The sequence below is a fragment of the Orycteropus afer genome, unplaced genomic scaffold (assembly GCF_000298275.1).
Source record: "Orycteropus afer afer isolate SDZICR_OR568_19922 unplaced genomic scaffold, OryAfe1.0 scaffold00099, whole genome shotgun sequence".
NCBI classification, from domain to species: Eukaryota; Metazoa; Chordata; class Mammalia; order Tubulidentata; family Orycteropodidae; genus Orycteropus; species Orycteropus afer.
Genome location: NW_006921686.1, coordinates 9,462,540 through 9,479,525, shown reverse-complemented (window position 1 = coordinate 9,479,525; position 16,986 = coordinate 9,462,540). Strand labels below are relative to the sequence as shown.

Sequence of the window (16,986 nt, the reverse complement as noted above, 5' to 3'; positions counted from 1 at the left end):
GTAGTGATACTGCCTCGGAAACCCAAGGAGGGGTCGCTATGAGTCGGGGCCGACTCGACAGCATATAACAACAACAACAGCAACAACATGGCCCTTAGTTACCATTCAGATCTGGAATTGAACTTACTCCTGTGGCTTCTAGCGAAACAATAGACAGGCATATGGGGCGAACATTTACATCAGGTAGATACACTCCTTAGAACATCTCTCTCTATCGTGGGAGAACTGAAGGGCAGTGTTTGCATAGGGAGACAGCTCAAGGGGCAGGAATGCATAGAAAAGGACACAGGGAAGAGGTAACTACTGGGAGGAAGTGGGAAGAGAGCTGTTACAATGTGGGGGACTGCAGTCAACGTCATGAGACAACATGCGTATGAATTGCTGTATGTAAAATGAATTTACCCTGTAAAGTTTTAGCTAAATCACAATAAAGATTAAATAAATAAATAAAGGTGGAAATTTGACTGAAGAGCAGATGCTAAATAATATGACAGGATTGATATCAATTCTCTCAGGTATGATAATGGCACTGTGATGTGCACACAAAAATCTTTCTTTCTGGGGAGATGCCTGTTGAGTAAAATGAGATGATGTCTTCCACTTGCTTTTAGACGCAGCACCACCCATGGACAGACAACATGTGTGTGTGCGTGTGTGTGTGTACAGAGAGTGTGCGTGGTATACATGCACGCAAACAGGGCAAAATGTTAACAAATGCGACTAGCCGATGGGTTTATGCGCATCATGGACTGAATACACGTTGAAGTCCTGAGCCCCGGGACTTACTAACACCACTTTATTTGGAAATAGGGTCTTTGAAGATGTTATTGGTACATTAACATCGGTCAGACCAACGTATGGTGGTTCCTAACCCTTTAAAAGCGGTGTTCTTATAAAAACACCAGAGACACAGAAAAATGGCCGTGTGTAGCTGGAGAGACTGGAGAGACACATCTACAAATCAGGGAATGTCAGGATCCCGGACAAACCAGAAGCGCAGCAAGAGAAACAGATTCGTCCTCAGAGCACACAGAGGGCGTCGGTATGGCAGACACCTGGAATCTAGATTTCCAGCTTCCAAACTGCGAGACCAACACTTTTCTACAACAGCCCCAGGAAATGCATACAATGGATGTCCATAAACCTTTCACTCCTTCAATTACTCTGTACATTTGAAACTTTTCACGATAACCTAAAAAGTATTGCTGTGTGTTAAAAGTAATTTCCAGGAGCGAGCTCTTTAAACATTCATTTTGAACCTCAAGTCATATTGTGACCTCTGTATAGAGATGAGGAAACTGAGGTTCAGAAACGCGAGGTCAACAGCCTGAAGACCATGCAGCTTCTTCACCACGCAGCTTTCCAACCAACTCAGGGCTTAGGAGTCTGGGCCAAATGGCCTCCTAACACAGATCCTAAATTGAATCTAAACACTGAATCTATTCAGACATCTGGAGTGCAGGCGTCCTCCTGCCAGGGGCCCCACTACACAGAGAGCAAAGCAAAATTGCTCCTCCAGTGAGGAGACAAATATGGAAGAGATACGGGTACCCTGCCTCAGGGCTGTGCAGTGCTATTCCCTCTGCCCAGTCCTCCCTTCCCTCAGATAGTCACCTGACTCATTCCTCACTACATGAAGCCGGCTCCTTAGCAAGTCTAGGCTAAATAAACAGCATCTCGTCACTTCTTACCACACTTCACTGTTTCTTCATTTGGCTTATTAACCCAACGTTAACACTACGCATCTATCATCGGTCTCCTCCACTAGACACAGAAGCCTCATGAGAACAAGGCCTGCGTCACCAGCACTTATAGAGTGAAACCTGTGAGTGCCGGAACTCGAAGAACTGACTTGTTTTTCCAGGTCTCACAAGTTGTCTGCCTTTGACAGTCAGATATTTGACTTTTTCTCCTCTATAGGTTTCTGCCTGCCACAGTTTCTGTCTTTTGCAGGTTTTACTGTAATGGTGGCCAGACATGCAAGAAACATTCTCTCCCTGTATCTGACTCTTGGTGTCTCTCACTGTCAATTCCAGACCTTGCAGGGAGAGGGAGTAAAGGAGTTTACTGGTTCTCTCTGAACCCCGTCACAAGGTGTGGCTTATCAGCATCAGCTCATGCAACAAACATACTGAGCACCTGCTACAGTAAAACCTGGGAAGGCTGGACCCTGTGTGAGGGGAAACATACCAGAGGAGGAAAACGTAAATATTTCCCACCAAACAGAGAATGATAGAAAAGTGGTAAGACTGCACCTTGTCTAAGGTGGAAAACTTGTGAGACCCAAAAAACAAGGCTATCTTAAACAAAAGACAGGGATATGAGTTGAACATGTACCTGAGGTAGATATACTCCTTGGAGAGAACAATCATGAGAGAAAGAAGGGCTGTGTATGCACAGGGAGATGGCTCAGGGGGCAGGAGGTCATGGAGGAATGGACACAGGGAAGAGGTAACTATGGGGAGGAAGTGGGAGGGGAGCTGTTGCATGGTGGGAAATTATAGTCAATGTCATGAGACAAGTGAATGTGAACGGCTGTATGGAAAGTGAATTTGCTCTGTAAACTTTCACCCACACACAAAAAGCATCAACCACATGCTACATCTAGTCAGTGCCCAGTGCTGAGGGAACTATTCATAGTAAATAATGGTGTGGTTTCAGATCTCTATATTTTGGGTAGTTTGTGAAGCAGAGATAAACGAATAATATGTTAGAAAGCAGAGAAAGAGGACAGGAAGTTGGGGAAAGATTTGCAATTTTAGGGTGGCCAGGGAAGCCTCGGAAGGAAGACTGGGCAAGCTACTTCCGTAGGGATACCACCTCGGAAACCCAAGGAGGGGTTGCTGAGTCGGATCCAACTCGACAGCAGTGAGTTTGGTTTTGGTTGGAGGGCAACCTTGCGGATCTCCTCAGAGGACAGGAAGAAGCAGCTGGTAGCACAGTGTCTCAGGGTCCCTGCCCCACTCACCTATGTGGGGCGGCATCACAGCGACGTACTTCAGGCCTGACTCCTGCAACACCTTGTGCATCCGAATGTGGTCATTGGTCACGTCCTGCAGCCGTGGGGGCACCTTGGCTGGGTCCCATAGCAGGAAGGCTGTGGGGCACAGGGCAGGGTCAGACACGGCTTCAGGGCAGCCTGGCCAGGTCCACAGCCTCCTGGTCAGACCTGCTTGCTGGCCTTTCCTGTCTTGGGACAGGACAAAACCCTGCAGCGGCTCCGCGTCGCCTTTCAGGGACTCAGGGAAACATGTGGGAGTCTTCCCAGGCTCCTCTCTCTTTCCCACCCTGCACGTGAGCTGTCAGCAAAAGTCCAGTAATTCAAAACCCACCTGGTCCCAGTCTCCTCCCAGGTCTCCCTGCCCCTCAGTCTGCTCCCCACACGCAGCCAGATGGACCCCGTAAACACCTGAGTCACAACACTTCCTCAGGCTCCATCTCACTCGGGAGAAAAGCCAAGTCCCCATCACGGTGCCCTCCCCTCTCTGCCATCACCTCTCGCATCCCCCAACATCCCTTCCCTTGCTCCACTCCAGCCCTGCCCCCACCTCACAGTTTCGCAATGGCTGATCCCACTAACCACAATGCTCTTCTCTCAGTCACATGGCTCTCTCCTTCACCCCCTGGCAAACTTCTCTTAAAGGCCACCTTTCAATAAGGCCTTCCCTGACCATCCTGTTCGACACATCCAAAAGCCCTTTAGCCTGCTTTGTTTTTGCCCTAGTGTTCATCTACTAAAACAAAACAAAACCCAAAACCCAAGCCGGTTGCCATCAAATTGACTTAGACTCCCTGTGACCCCCACACATGTCAGAGCAGAACTAGGTGGTGGTGCAAACTGTTAAGATCCTCAGCTAACTGAAAGGCTGGCAGCGTGAGTGCACCTAGACGCTGGTGATCTGTTCCTGAAAAAGCAGCCATTTACGGAGCTCAGTTCTACGCTGACATGGGGTTCCGACTCTCACTGACTCCTGACAACAACCCCATGAGGTTGTTGTTGTTATGTGTCGTCGAATTGGACTCAACTCATAGTGACCCCTCCTTGGGTTTCCGAGGCAGTATCACTACGGAAGTAGATTGCCTAACCTTCCTTCCGAGGAGTGGCTGGTGGGTTTGAACCCCCAGCCTTCTGGTTAGCAGTCAAGTGCCTTAGGCACTATGCTACCAGAGCTCCTACCCCGTAAGGTAGGGAACAGGATTCTCTCTGAAACTGTGGCCCCAGAGCACCCAACAAGAGCCTCAGGGCCCCACTTCCCAGCCTCCTAATTCCACATTGCCAGTAGTTTGCAGTCTCAGATCCAGTCAACATCTTGCAGTTTTTTTTGTCCTAATCCTTTCAGGAACCACCTTAAAAAACAACCCTCCCCAGGCTTCCTAGGCCAAGATAAAATGCAAGCTCCTTAGATGACAAGGATCTTTCTAATCCTTTCTCTTGAAATTTGAATATGGAGGGAACTGGATACTCTAATAATTACAGGATGGAGGGGAATTAGTGTTCATTTTCTCAGGTGTGATAATCATACAGTACTTCTAGAAGAGAAAAGCCTTTTCTTCTCTTCAAATAATAATAAACCCATTGCCATCAAGTTGATTCCAATTGATAGCAACCCTAAAGAAACTAGGCCATAGGGTTTCCAAGGCCGTAAATCTTTACAGAAGCAGACTGCCATATCTTTTCCCCATGGAGCGGCTGGTGTGTTCAAACCACCAATCTTCCGGTTAGCAGCCAACCACTTAACGACGGCACCACCAGGGCTCCTTTTCTTTTCTTAGGAGATGCCAGAAGGGTAAAGTGTCCTGGGATCTGCAACTTAATCTCAAAAAGTTTTGTAAAATACAAACATTTGTGTCTGTGTGTGTATGTCCATAAACCAAAAGAAAAAAACTCACTGCTATTGAGTTGATCCCGACTCACAGCGACCCCCATTGGGTTTCCAAGGCTGTAAAACTTTAGATTTATAGATGAGTAGATTGCCTCACCTTCCTCCCGCGGAGCTGCTGGTGGGTTTGAACCACTGACCTTCTGGTTAGTAGCAAAAGGCCTTACCCACAATGCCACCAGGGTTCCTTGTATGCTCATGGATAAAACAATTATGGAAAATACTAGGCTTTGAGTTGGGATGGAGGGACTATGAACACTCAGCTTTTTCAACTTTTCTGTTTTAAAGTGTTTTACAATAAAAGGGAGCTCTGGTGGCATTTGACTGCTAACCAGAAGGCTGGTAGTTCAAACCCACCAGCCACTCCTTGGAAGGAAGGTTGGGCAATCTACTTCTGTTAAGATACCTCCTCGGTAACCCAAGGAGGGGTCACTATGAGTTGAACCAACTCGACGGCAGTTAAGTTTTTTTTTTTTTTTTTTAAATACAATAAAAAGTTATAAAAAACAAGTCAACAAAATACACATTGAAGGAAAAGGCCATGATATATGTGAAACCACATTCGTGGCCAAGGCGATTTCACATCATGGCAACCCCGTGTGTTACAGAGCAGAACTGTCCTGGAGGGTTCTCTCGGCTGTAATGACAATGGAAGCAGGTCACCCAGCTTTTCTTCAGCACCACAACGGGGTGAGTTCAAATTATTCACCTTCAGGTGAAAAGAGGAGTCCAAACCCTATGCGCCACCCACGGTCCTTCAAATGAGTCAGAAAAGAATTATACACATATGTGTGCGTATATATAAATAAGTAAATACACACACATATGTACATACAGACAGACAGAAAGAGGGACAGAGATAGAAGGAATAAGGAAAATAGGGATGTCAACACTTAGTGAATCTGAGTGAAATGAGTTCCTGCAAACTGTGAGTTTAAAATCATTTCCTAAATGATTTTTTAAAAAAGTGAAAAAAAAAAATGAGAAAAAGAAACAAACCCTGGCACACACCAGGATTTGATATTAAGAAAAAAATTTGATATTAAAAAAAAAAACTAAAAAACTTGGGGAAAATAAAATAAAAGGCAGATTAAATCAATTTTACAGTTCCTATCATAGTAAGGAGGAGCTCTAGTAGCGTAGTGCATGAGGCACTTGACTGCTAACCAGAAGGCTGGCGGTTCAAACCCACCAGTCACTCCTTGGAAGGAAGGTTGGGCAATCTACTTCTGTAGGGATACTGCCTAGGAAACCCAAGGAAGGGTCGCTATGAGTCAGAGGTCTGACTGGATGGCACATAACAACACCACCATAGTAAGAGGAGCTCTGGTGGTGTAGTGCCTAAGGCATTTGACTGCTAACCAGAAGGTTGGCGGTTCAAACCCACCAGCCACTCTGGGGAAGGAAGATGAGGCAATCTACTTCTGTAAAGATTTACTGCCTCGGAAACCCAATAGGGGTTGCTATGAGTTGGAATCGACTTGATGGCAGTTGAGTTTAGTTTGGAAACTCTGGTGGTGCAGTGGTTAAAGCACTTTTGGATAGCAGTTCAAACCTACCAGCTGCTCCATGGGAGAAAGATGTGGCAGTCTGCTTCCATAAAGATTGACAGCCTTGGAAACTCTGGGGGGCAGTTCTACCCTGTCCTCTAGGGGCGCTGTGAGTCAGAATCTACCAAATGGGAATGCATTTTTTTTTTTTCTATTATAGCAGCAAAAATTCTTCTCACTTCTCAAACTGGTCTTCATAACACGGAAGAAAAATATGAACACGGAGAGAAGAACATTCTAAAATTACAGGTTTAGTATTACTTATACCATTTCAAAGCTGGGGGCGTCATAAATTATTTCGTTCCCCTCTCAGCTACCTGCTGGCCTCCAGGCCTGCGCGCTCATGTGCCCTGTCGGCAGCAGTCCCTCTCACCACGCAGCCCTCTCTCCACGACACCTCCCTTCTCAGGCAAGCAATTAGTGTGAAAAAATAGAGGTGAGAGGGCCTTGGAGACAGCCCGGGTTCACACTCAGCTCTGCCAGCCACAAGCTGTGTGAACTCGGGAAGCCGTTGGCCTCCTGGTGCCTCAGTTCCCTTAGCTACTCAAGAGAGACTACCCTCTAGGGTCGCTATGAGTCGGAATCGACTCCATGGCAGTGGGTTTGGTTTTGGTGGGTAGGATTCAAAGTACATGCAGCTGCCTCGGGGGTTTTGTGAGGATTATTTGGCATTTACCCCTAAGGCACTCCTGTCAAAACCTAAAAAACCAAACTCACTGTTATCCAGTCGATTCTGACTCATGGTGACCCTAGAGGACAGAGTAGATCTGCTCCATAGGCTTTCCAAGGCTATCAGTCTTCACAGAAGCAAAACCCAAACCAAACCCACTATTGTGAGTCAATTCTGACCCCCGCACCTCTACAGGACAGAGTAGAACTGCCCCATTGGGTTTCCAAAGCTGTAAACCTATACAGAAGCAGGCTGCCTCATCTTTGCTCTGCGGAGTGGTTCATGGGTTCAAACCATTGACCTTTTTGGTGGGCAGCCAAATGCCTTAACCACTGTACCACCAGGCCAATAAATGCTAACTCTTAGCATTAACTGCGCTCCTGTGCTCCACTCTGTACCCTACCTTTAATATTACTCGGGCAACCCTTTCTTTCATGTCCATCTTCCCGCAAACTGGGGGCTCTGTGAGGGCAGAGAGCTGGTCTGCTGGGGTTACAGCTCTCTCATTTCCTCTAGGAGGCCCTTCCCGACCTCTCTGCAGGTGCCTCTTCCGGGTCCCACAGCTGGCTTCCTGCCCAGGCCGACCCTTCTGTCTGCATTTCCCCTGCCCTGCCCCCAGCCCCCCTGCCTGTGCCTCCCCCCTCCCAGCCTGACCAGTCTGGACGGTCAGTGTCTGATGATAGTTCTGTTTATGATCTCTCTCCCATCAGTGAGCCCCACAGCTGTGCTGGTCACCACGTCCCCAGCAAAGCTCAGGCACATGGTCGGTAAACGCATGCACAGGAACTTGGAGCGGCTTCAATGTCACCTTTCAGAGGCTCCTGGGCTACAGAACCTGGCCTGTCCAGTCCCCACCTGCCCCCAGCTCAGCAGCACTCTGTGACCCTGCCACCCACCCGAGGTGCAGGCCACGACCTTGTCCACGCCGTGAGCCTTCATGGCTGCCACAATGTTCTGGGCGCCCTCGGACATCACTGTGGTGGGACCTTAGAGATGACAGAGAGTGGCTGTCACTTGTGGGTGGCGGAGGCGGCTGGGGCGGTAGGGGCGGGGCAGGGGGGGGGGGGGGGGCTGGGGGCCGGGGTGCAGGAGGAGGCCGTGGGCAGAGGGGGGGCTCAGTACTGAGGTCATTGCCGGTGCCCAGCAGCACAACAACAGCGTCCTGCCCAGCCACGGTCTTGTCCACGTCGGCTGCCTTCCGAACATCTCCCACCACCACGTGGGCCGGCTGGGGCCCCTCTGAAGGCAGCCTGGACGGGTCTCGCACCAGCACCGTCACTTCATAACCTACGGGCAAAGAGGGGTAGAGAGGAGGGTCAGTGGGTGCCGGAGCTCCCCAGATCCATCTCCCAGGTCCCCTGCTCTGGGGCAGAGGTCTTCAGACATTTTGCAGCCATAGTGGTAATTGACATTCAGTTGGTTGTTAAAATACGGCGACACCTTCATGCCAGTTGGTGGAAAGTCCACACTGAGGCCTTCGCACGTACTCCCACCTTCCCCACCACCCAGCAACTAAAGGGTTAATATTTGACCCTGCACTGGTCTATGAGCCCCTTAATGGGTGGAATTGTGTCCTCCAAAAACACTTGTTGAAGTCCCAATTTCAGGTACCTGTGAATGTGATCTGATTGGGAAACTGGGTCTTTGTAGATGTAATTCGTAGTTAACATGAAGTCATAGTGGGATACGCGTGTATGGGGCTAATCCAGTGTGAGTGTATCTTTATAAAAAGAGAAGAGGACACATGTGAGGCCCAGAGACGCAAAGGGGAGCCGGCCATGTGACGACCAAAGCAGAGACTGGAGAGATGCTACCACAAGCCAAGTGTCACCTGGGGCCTCCAGAAGCAAAAAGAGCTGAGGAAGGATCTCCTTAGAGTCTTCAGGGAGACTTTGGCCCTGTGCACACCCTGAATTCAGACCCCAAGCCTTCAGAACTTTGGGAGAGTAACGTTGTTGTTTAAAGTCACCTAGTTTGAGGTAATGCCTTATGCAGGCCCTAGGAAACTCATACACGCCCATCCATAATCCTGGAGGAAACAGGTACAGAGGAGGCCATCAGACACCTGAAGGTTTCCAGCATTGGGGTTCATCCTGGACCATGCTCCTGGGCCTCACTTCCTCAGGGCCTGATCCTACTGTGATAGTTGGAGCTTTGTGTCCACTTAGCTGGACCACAATTCTGTGTGGTTTAAGCAATTGTGATGTGGGTTGTTCCAATGATGGGATCAGATGTATATGTTTTGAGCAGCCAATCCGCTGAAAGGGAGTTTCCCTAGGGGTGTGGCCTGCTTCCAGTATATTTATGGACATCCTGGGACAAGAGACTCTTCTGTGGATTGGGATTCTGCCTACAACTGTCCGTGAGCGAACAATCCACCATTCAGCCTTGAGATCTTGGATTCGTCATTCGCTGGAGTCAACAGCCAGTACACTGCCTGCCAACCTTGAGCTCCTCAGCCCTGCAGCTGCGAGAGTCAGGAAAAGCCTCCAGATTGACATTTGATCCAAGAACTGGGGACTTGCCAGCTTCTGTAAATGTGTGAGCCATTTTCCTAAGATAAATTTCTCTTTGTGTATATATATATAAATATGGAAGCAGGCTGCCACATCTTTCTCCCATGGAGCAGCTGGTGGGTTCAAACCATCCATCCTATAGTTAGCAGCCGAATGCTTTAACCACTACACCACCAGAGCTCCTCCATCCTACCTTAGGGGTTGTTAAAGATTTTGAGTATCACTTTGCTATGTCCCCTCCCAAAATAATTTTGGATAATTCTGTGCCCCAACTCCTACCGGGGCCACAACACACACATTTTAAAGCTGAGAGATAATGTGTTTCTTCCTTTGTTTTAAACAGTGGCCAAAGGTTAGGGTATACTACGTGTGGTAGTTTGGTTTGTGTGTCAGCTTGGCTGGGCCTGGTCGAGTGGCTGGGCAGCTGGTGGTAGTTAATTCCCATGAGGAGACTGGCAATCAGCTCCATGGTGGGATCTACCATGAGCAGCTGGGTAGTTGCCTTTGGGTATGTGGTCTGCTTCCTATATATAAGGAGAAGCCTTGAGAATGGTCTCTAGCCTATGGCACACTTGGACCCGGCATGTAGCCACGTCATTGCTCAGCAGCCTGCCATGCTCTGCGGACCTTGGGACTTACAATGGACTTAAGTTAATGGCCTGCCACTTGGATTAGTAACATTGGGACTGTGCCTTTTTACTTGTCAACCTTGGGTGTGTCAGCCCCAGCAGCCAGCAGCTGTCTGAGTGAAGAAATGCCTCTGGCTCCAGTGGGCCAGTAGCAGGAGGCAGAGCTGGACCCCAAGGTTGAGGCGCTTTCACCCAGCCCCTAGAGCCTGGCACTTTGAACTTGCACTTAAAGCCTCCAAACTGTAAGAATAAACTCCTGTTTGTTAAAACCATCCCATTTGCGATATATTCCTGTCAGAGAGGAATATACCGCAAATGCCTTAGGTTCTAGGGAACCAGAACAGCAGTGAAATGCCTTAGGCACTGTGCCACCAGAGCTCCTTTTCACGCACACTAGGATGGCTATAATAAAAAAGACAGATAATACAAGTGTTGGCAAGGGCATGGAGAACTTGGAATTCTCATCCACAGCTGATGGGAACATCAAACAGCACAGCTATTTTAGAAGAGAGCCTGACAGTTCCTGAAAAGGTTAACCAAGGATTGTTAGGATGTCTGATCATGCCAGCACGATCCAGCAATTCCACTCCCAAGTACATGCCCTGGAGAAATGAAAACACATGTCACACCAAAACTTGTACACAAATTTTCATAACAACATTACTCATAATAGCCCCAAAGTAGGAACAACCCAAATGTCCATCAACTGATGAACGGCTACATCAATTTGGCATGTTCATACAATGGAATATTATTCAGCAATAAAAATGTGATACTGATACATGTTATAACATGCTCACTCTTGAAGATATGTCAAGTATCTTCAGATACCAGGCACATAACAGGACACGACGGTATGACTCCATTGACATGAAATGTCTACAACAGGTGAATTCACAGGACAGAAAGTAGCTGGTGGTTGCCTAGGGTTGGGGCTGGGGGAGAAATGAGGGGCATTTCTAGGTGCTTCTTTTTGGGGTGATGAAATGTTTTCACATGGATTGTGGTGATGGCCACACAATTCTAAAGATCTTAAGAACCCTTGAATTTTAAATGGGTGAATCGTGTGGTATATAAATTTCATCTCAATAAAGCTGTTCTAAGAAATGTAAAAAAACAAAAAATTAAAAGAAATAAACAAAAAGTTTGGGGTGGTGCCTGGTACAGGGATAAGTACTGTATGAGTGTTTGCTGTTAGCATGCCTTTTCATCTGATGGTTTTATCCTTAGCCCTGGTCCAGTGTTCTCTTTCCTGCCTGGCCTCTCTGCCTTGATATCCACCCTGGGCTCCAGGTCCCCAGTTACAACCCCTCCAACCTGTCCTCCAACAAAGCAGCCAAACAGAACATTCCATGGTAAATTTTAAGTGCCCCCTGCTCAGATCCCTCTCAGGACCCATAATGCCTTGCGGTTAAGCCCATGTTCCTCACTCCAGCCTTTAAGGCCCCTCCTCCTCCAACCACTGCTCACTTCATCTCTTGTACCTCGTTCAGTTCCTCAAATTCACCATGCCATTTCCTGTCCCCTGGCCTTTGTACACGCTGTCCTCTGCCTAGAACACCCTTTATCCTTTTCTTCCAGTCCTCCAGCTCTTGTTTTTCCCATCAGAGCCTTAATTATGCTGACCTAGAGTAAACCAAGGGCACTGCAGGTCCAGGGACTGTCATATTCATCACTATCTCCCTGACCCTTTATAAACAGGAAAGCAAGGCTTTAAGGCCCCATAGACCTGGGTTCAAATCCTGGCCCTGCCACTTATTGGCTGTTACACAAACATCTTCCCTGATTCTGGATGTAAGCTTCTTAGCAGATATACAATTTGCAAAATTTTTCTCCCATTCCAGGGGTTGTCTTTTTTTTAGTTTTAATTTTTGATTGTGATTTGGGTGAAAATTTACAGAGCAAATTCACTTTCCATACAGCAGTTCACATACACTTTGTCTCATGACATTGACTACAATTTACCCCAATGCAACAGCTCCCCTCCCACTTCTTCCTGATAGTTACCTCTTCTCCAGGGGTTGTCTTTTAAAGCACAAAAGTTTTTAAACTCTGCAGCTTCTTCATCTCTAAAATACAGATCACAGTGCCCAGCATTCGCATCATATGGGATCAGGGAATGACACAAAACCTACGGTGTCCTGGCACATCGGCGCTGGTGGTGGGCTGTGCACACAGGGGCTTTCAGGGAGCCAATGAGGGCGCTGGTTAACACCTGCCACGGTACTGGTTAAAATAGAGCTGAATGCACGTGCCTGGTAAGCTGAGTCCCTGGAGGCCAAACTGTCAACGAGCTCAGTGCTAACCTACCCCACGCGTGTCAGGACAGACCTGTGTTCCTCAGGGTTGTCAATGGCTGGTTTTTTCAGAGGTAGAGAGCCAAGCCGTCTTCCGGGGAGCCACTGGGCGGACTCAAACGGTCAGCCTTTTGGATGGTAGCCAAGAGTGTTAACTGCTTCCCGGTTATCACCCAGGGACTCCCATACACATACATATATGTACACATATGTGTGTATTTTAATTGTGATTTGGGTGAAAGTTTACGTAACAGGTTGCTTTTCCATTCAACAATTCATATACATTTTGATTCATAACATTGATTGCAATTCCCACAATGTAACAGCACTCTTCCTACCTCCTCCCTGTTTGTTTTCCACCCTTAAAGAAGGACTTAGAAGCTTCCTTCTAAGGTTTACCCCTGGGCAAATGCTGCCCTTTCGATCTCACACAGCTGGCTGTTGTAAGAAGTTGTACATTTCTGGTGTCACTGTTCACTTCATAGGTCTGTTGTTTGACTGAAAGCTGAGCCTCAGAAGTGTTTGGTTCCAAGCTGGAATGGTGTCAAGGGCCATAGCCTGGGGGTTCTACGAGTCTCCAGCAGAGCAGCAAGCCTGTTCTTTTACACGATTTTGAGTTTTGTTCCACGTTCTTCTCTCTACTCTCACTCAGTCCAGGATGTCCTAGTGTGATCCCTTTCAGAGTGGTCAGCAGTGATAGCTGGGCACCATCTAGTTCTTCTGGTCTCAGGGTCAAGGAGCTGGGGTTCACTTGGTCCATTATCCTTTGGACTAATTGTTTCCACATGTCTTTGCTTTTCTTCACTCTTCATTGCTCCAGACAGGGAATATATTTGACATAAAAGGAGCTCTGGTGGCATAGTGGATAAGGCACTTGACTGCTAACTGGAAGGTCAGCAGTTCAAACCCACCAGCTGCTCCTCAAAAGGAAGATGGGGCAATCTACTTCCATAAAGATTTACAGCCTCAGAAACATGATGGGAGTTGCTATGAGTCGGAAACTATTTGATGGCAGTGAGTCTGGCTTTGTATTTGACATAAAAGTTTGATAAAACCAATATTTAACATGTAATAAATTCTGATACTGTTGTGACCAATTAAATATACTAAGAACTCACTATGACCCACAAGGAGCTCTGATGGTGTAGTGCCTAAGGCATTAGACTGCTAACCAGAAGGCTAATGGTTCAAACCCAAGGGCCACTCCCCAGAAGACTGGGCAATCTACTTCTGTAGTGATACCGCCTCGGAAACCCAAGGAGGGGTCGCTATGAGTGGGATCCAACCTGATGGCAGTGAGGTGTTTTTTGTTTTTTTTTGATGACCCACAGTGTGAAAAGTACCAGACTGCTACAGTCCTACAAGATATGATTATCTCCATTTGGAGAACGAGGAAACTGAGACAATGTTATGTAACTGGGCTGGGATCACAGAGCTAGTAGAGAAAGAAGGTAGAATTTTTACTGAAATGAAGTGATGGTCACTCAGCCAAAGGGTGTTTACTGAGCAGTAGGTATCCACCAGGCACTGTTCTAGGCACTTCCACATATTATCTCATTTAACTGTCACAAGAGTGCCATAGGGGAGGGGCTACTAGTTTCACCACCATTTTACAGAAATCTAGGTATGAAGATGGCAAGGCACTGACCACACAACTGGTAGTGGCAGAGCTGGGGACTGAATGTGGGCAGTCTGGGGCCAGAGTCCGGGCCTGTCAGAACTCAGAACCACCCCGGAAGATAAAGCCCTAACTTGGTAAAAAAAAAAACAAAACACCCAAACAAAACTCACTGCTGTTGACTCAATTTGACTCATAGTGACCCCTCCTTGGGTTTCTGAGGCAGTATCTATGGTAGTGTAGTGCCTAAGGCACTTGACTGCTAATCAGAAGGCTGGCGGTTCAAACCCACCAGCTACTCCTTGGAAGGAAGGTTGGGCAATCTGTTTCCGTAGTAATACCCCTTCAGAAACCCAAGGAGGGGTAGCTATGAGTTGGGTCCGACTGGACAGCACATAACAACATCTCTACAGGAGTAGATTGCTTAATCTTCCTTCTGAGGAGTGGCTGGGGGTTTGAACCTTCAGGGGGTAACCCGCCTTCAGGTTAGCAATCAAATGGCTTAGGCACTAGCCACCAGAGCTCTTTCCTTTTTCCTGGAGGCTCAGAACTTTGAAGAGGTGGTGTGAAGAGCCAAGAGCCAAGTGAGAAGGCAAAGCTCCCCTAGGCCCTAGATCCCAATTCCCCGGGGTGCAGTCCCAGCGGTGACCAGCAGGGTGGGCAAATGGAATTCGGGATGGGGGAGGTCGAAACCAGGACTCCAAAGCCCCAGGGTGACTCAGCACTTCTCAACTTCCCCCCTTTTCCTTCTTTCCTCACATTTACCCCAGAATCGCTCATCAACAAATTCGTTTCTCCCCTCTCTACAAGATCCTCAGGAGGTCTCACTGGGGGAGGGGAAAGCAGTGGGCCTAGTGGGGGGCTTTCAGGCAGAGGCAGAGCCCCTCCCAAGGAGGGCTGGGCTGGGAGCCATTAGAGAGTGGGACCTCAGCGGCCTCTACCCCTTTGGGGCACCCAGATAGTCTTTATCTTCAGAGTCACTGAGGCCAGCAGAGGTGGGGCCCTGTATCTGGAAGCCCCAGGCCTTGCTGGGGGTTGGTGAAGACGGCACGGTGCCCGGCAGTGGAATATCCCTTTTCCTGCCTCACTTCCCACCCTAGCGCAGCTCCAAATTCTCAGCCCTCACTGTCTTTCCCAGGACTGGTACCCCCAAGCCTTCATTCTCTCAGTGAGTCCCCTCTCGTAGGTGTTCACAACCCCCCAACCTTTAAAGTTCTGGCCCTAGTGCCCAAGCTTTTGGTTTTTGTGGTGGTTAGTTCAAATGCCAGCACCGCCATTCACCAGCTATTTGTTGTTGTCGGTTTAAGCAAATCACTCTCTGGACCTCAGTTTTCTCATAGAAGTGGGGTAATTGTAGAAGCCCTGGTGGAGGTTCAAACCCCTCCAGCCACTCCGCGGAAGGAAGACGGGCAATCTACTTCGTTAAAGATTGACCGCCTCCGAAACCCAGTGGGGGTCGCTATGGGTCGGAATCGACTGGATGGCAGTGGGTTGGTTTTTTTTGGTTGGTGTTGCACAGGTTGAGAGTTCTGCTGAACAAAAGGTCGGCGGTTAGAGTACTCAGCTGCACATCGGAGAAAGACTTGGCAACCTGCTTCCGAAAAGATTATAACCAAGAAAACTCTACCGAGCAGTTGCATTCCAACAACCCACTGGACGGCACTCAACTACAGCAACAACCCCATGTGAGTGCTGTGAGGATTTAACACGGGAAGAAAGGGCAGTGCTGGGCGACAAATGGGTAATCTAGTTCAGTAAGCCCTCCCTGGGTTGAGCTAATAATAATAGCAACAGCAACAATGTTTCATAAAAGCCCTGTATTTACACCAAACTGTCCCCTGGAGCGGGGGGGGGGGGGCTCCCATGGACAATTTCTGTGCCCTGGATTTACATGCAATTGAACGCAGTGTCGTGGCCTCCCGCATTCCTGCCCTCGTAGCCACCTGCTCAGCTCCTTGGGTCCTGACACTACCGAGGTACTGAAAGCCCCAACTAGACTCAGCATGGCCCCAGAACGCCCCTTCCTAATGCTCTGCGCGTTCACCCCATGACGTCTCCGGCCCACCCCGACTCATACCTGCTTGCACCGCCTGAGCCAGGGTAGTGAGCCCGGTCCTGCCAGTGGCGCCAAAGATCGCTATCTTCTTGACCGCCATGCTGCAGGATCGTGGGGCCGGTAGCCGCGGAGTCGCCGGACACGCGGAAACCGAGTGGGTGCGGGGCCTCGCTCGCTGCCCTTCTGTAACTGGAGGGCGGGGGCGGAGCCGGACGCAGTTGACCCCGCCTCAGCCCCGCCTCGTCCCTCCTAACGCTCAGAAGGAGGGGCGTGTGCAGACAGACCACGCCTCCTACTAGGAAAAGCGTGTGTGGGCGGGACAGGAGTCGGCAAGTATTAGCTTGCTGCGGAGCACTGCCCACTCCACCCGATATGGAAATTGGGAGGCGGGGCCATATAAGCCACGCCTCCCTCCAGAACAGGGCAAGGGGGCGGGATTAGGACAGCCGTTCTCCTAGTGTCCCGCCTCCTCGCTCTAGCCACTCAAGGCCGGGCGAGGGAGCGCGGGCCACGCCCATCGGGCTCTCTGAACTCATGCTACTTTTCCCGGTGCCTCGAAGCCCACCTGGGAGTCAAAGGACACCCTCCGCCTCCTCGCAGCTGCACGGGGGGCGGGGGGAGTGAGGGAGGGCGGTGTGGGGCCGTGTGTGACCCTGTGCAATTGTGTGTCTATGTACCAGTGTATGTGTGTATGTGACCCTGTATGACTCTGTAAGCCCAAGGAAAAGTGTGGTTTGTGGACACCACGTGCCATCCTGTGTGTAACATTG

The 16,986-nt window shown here is 49.0% G+C and overlaps 1 protein-coding gene across 1 annotated transcript in view; it reads right to left on the bottom strand.

Moving 5' to 3' along the window:
- BLVRB (biliverdin reductase B) overlaps positions 1-16,316 on the bottom strand; it is an 18,281-nt gene extending 1,965 nt beyond the window's left edge. The window contains exons 1-4 of the mRNA XM_007942979.2: positions 16,238-16,316; positions 8,223-8,387; positions 7,997-8,086; positions 2,969-3,097 (exon numbers count right to left, since the gene is read on the bottom strand). Of these exons, the coding sequence (XP_007941170.1) occupies positions 2,969-3,097; positions 7,997-8,086; positions 8,223-8,387; positions 16,238-16,316 (463 nt within the window). The remainder of the gene's footprint in view (positions 1-2,968; positions 3,098-7,996; positions 8,087-8,222; positions 8,388-16,237) is intronic.
- Positions 16,317-16,986: the final 670 nt, after the last annotated feature.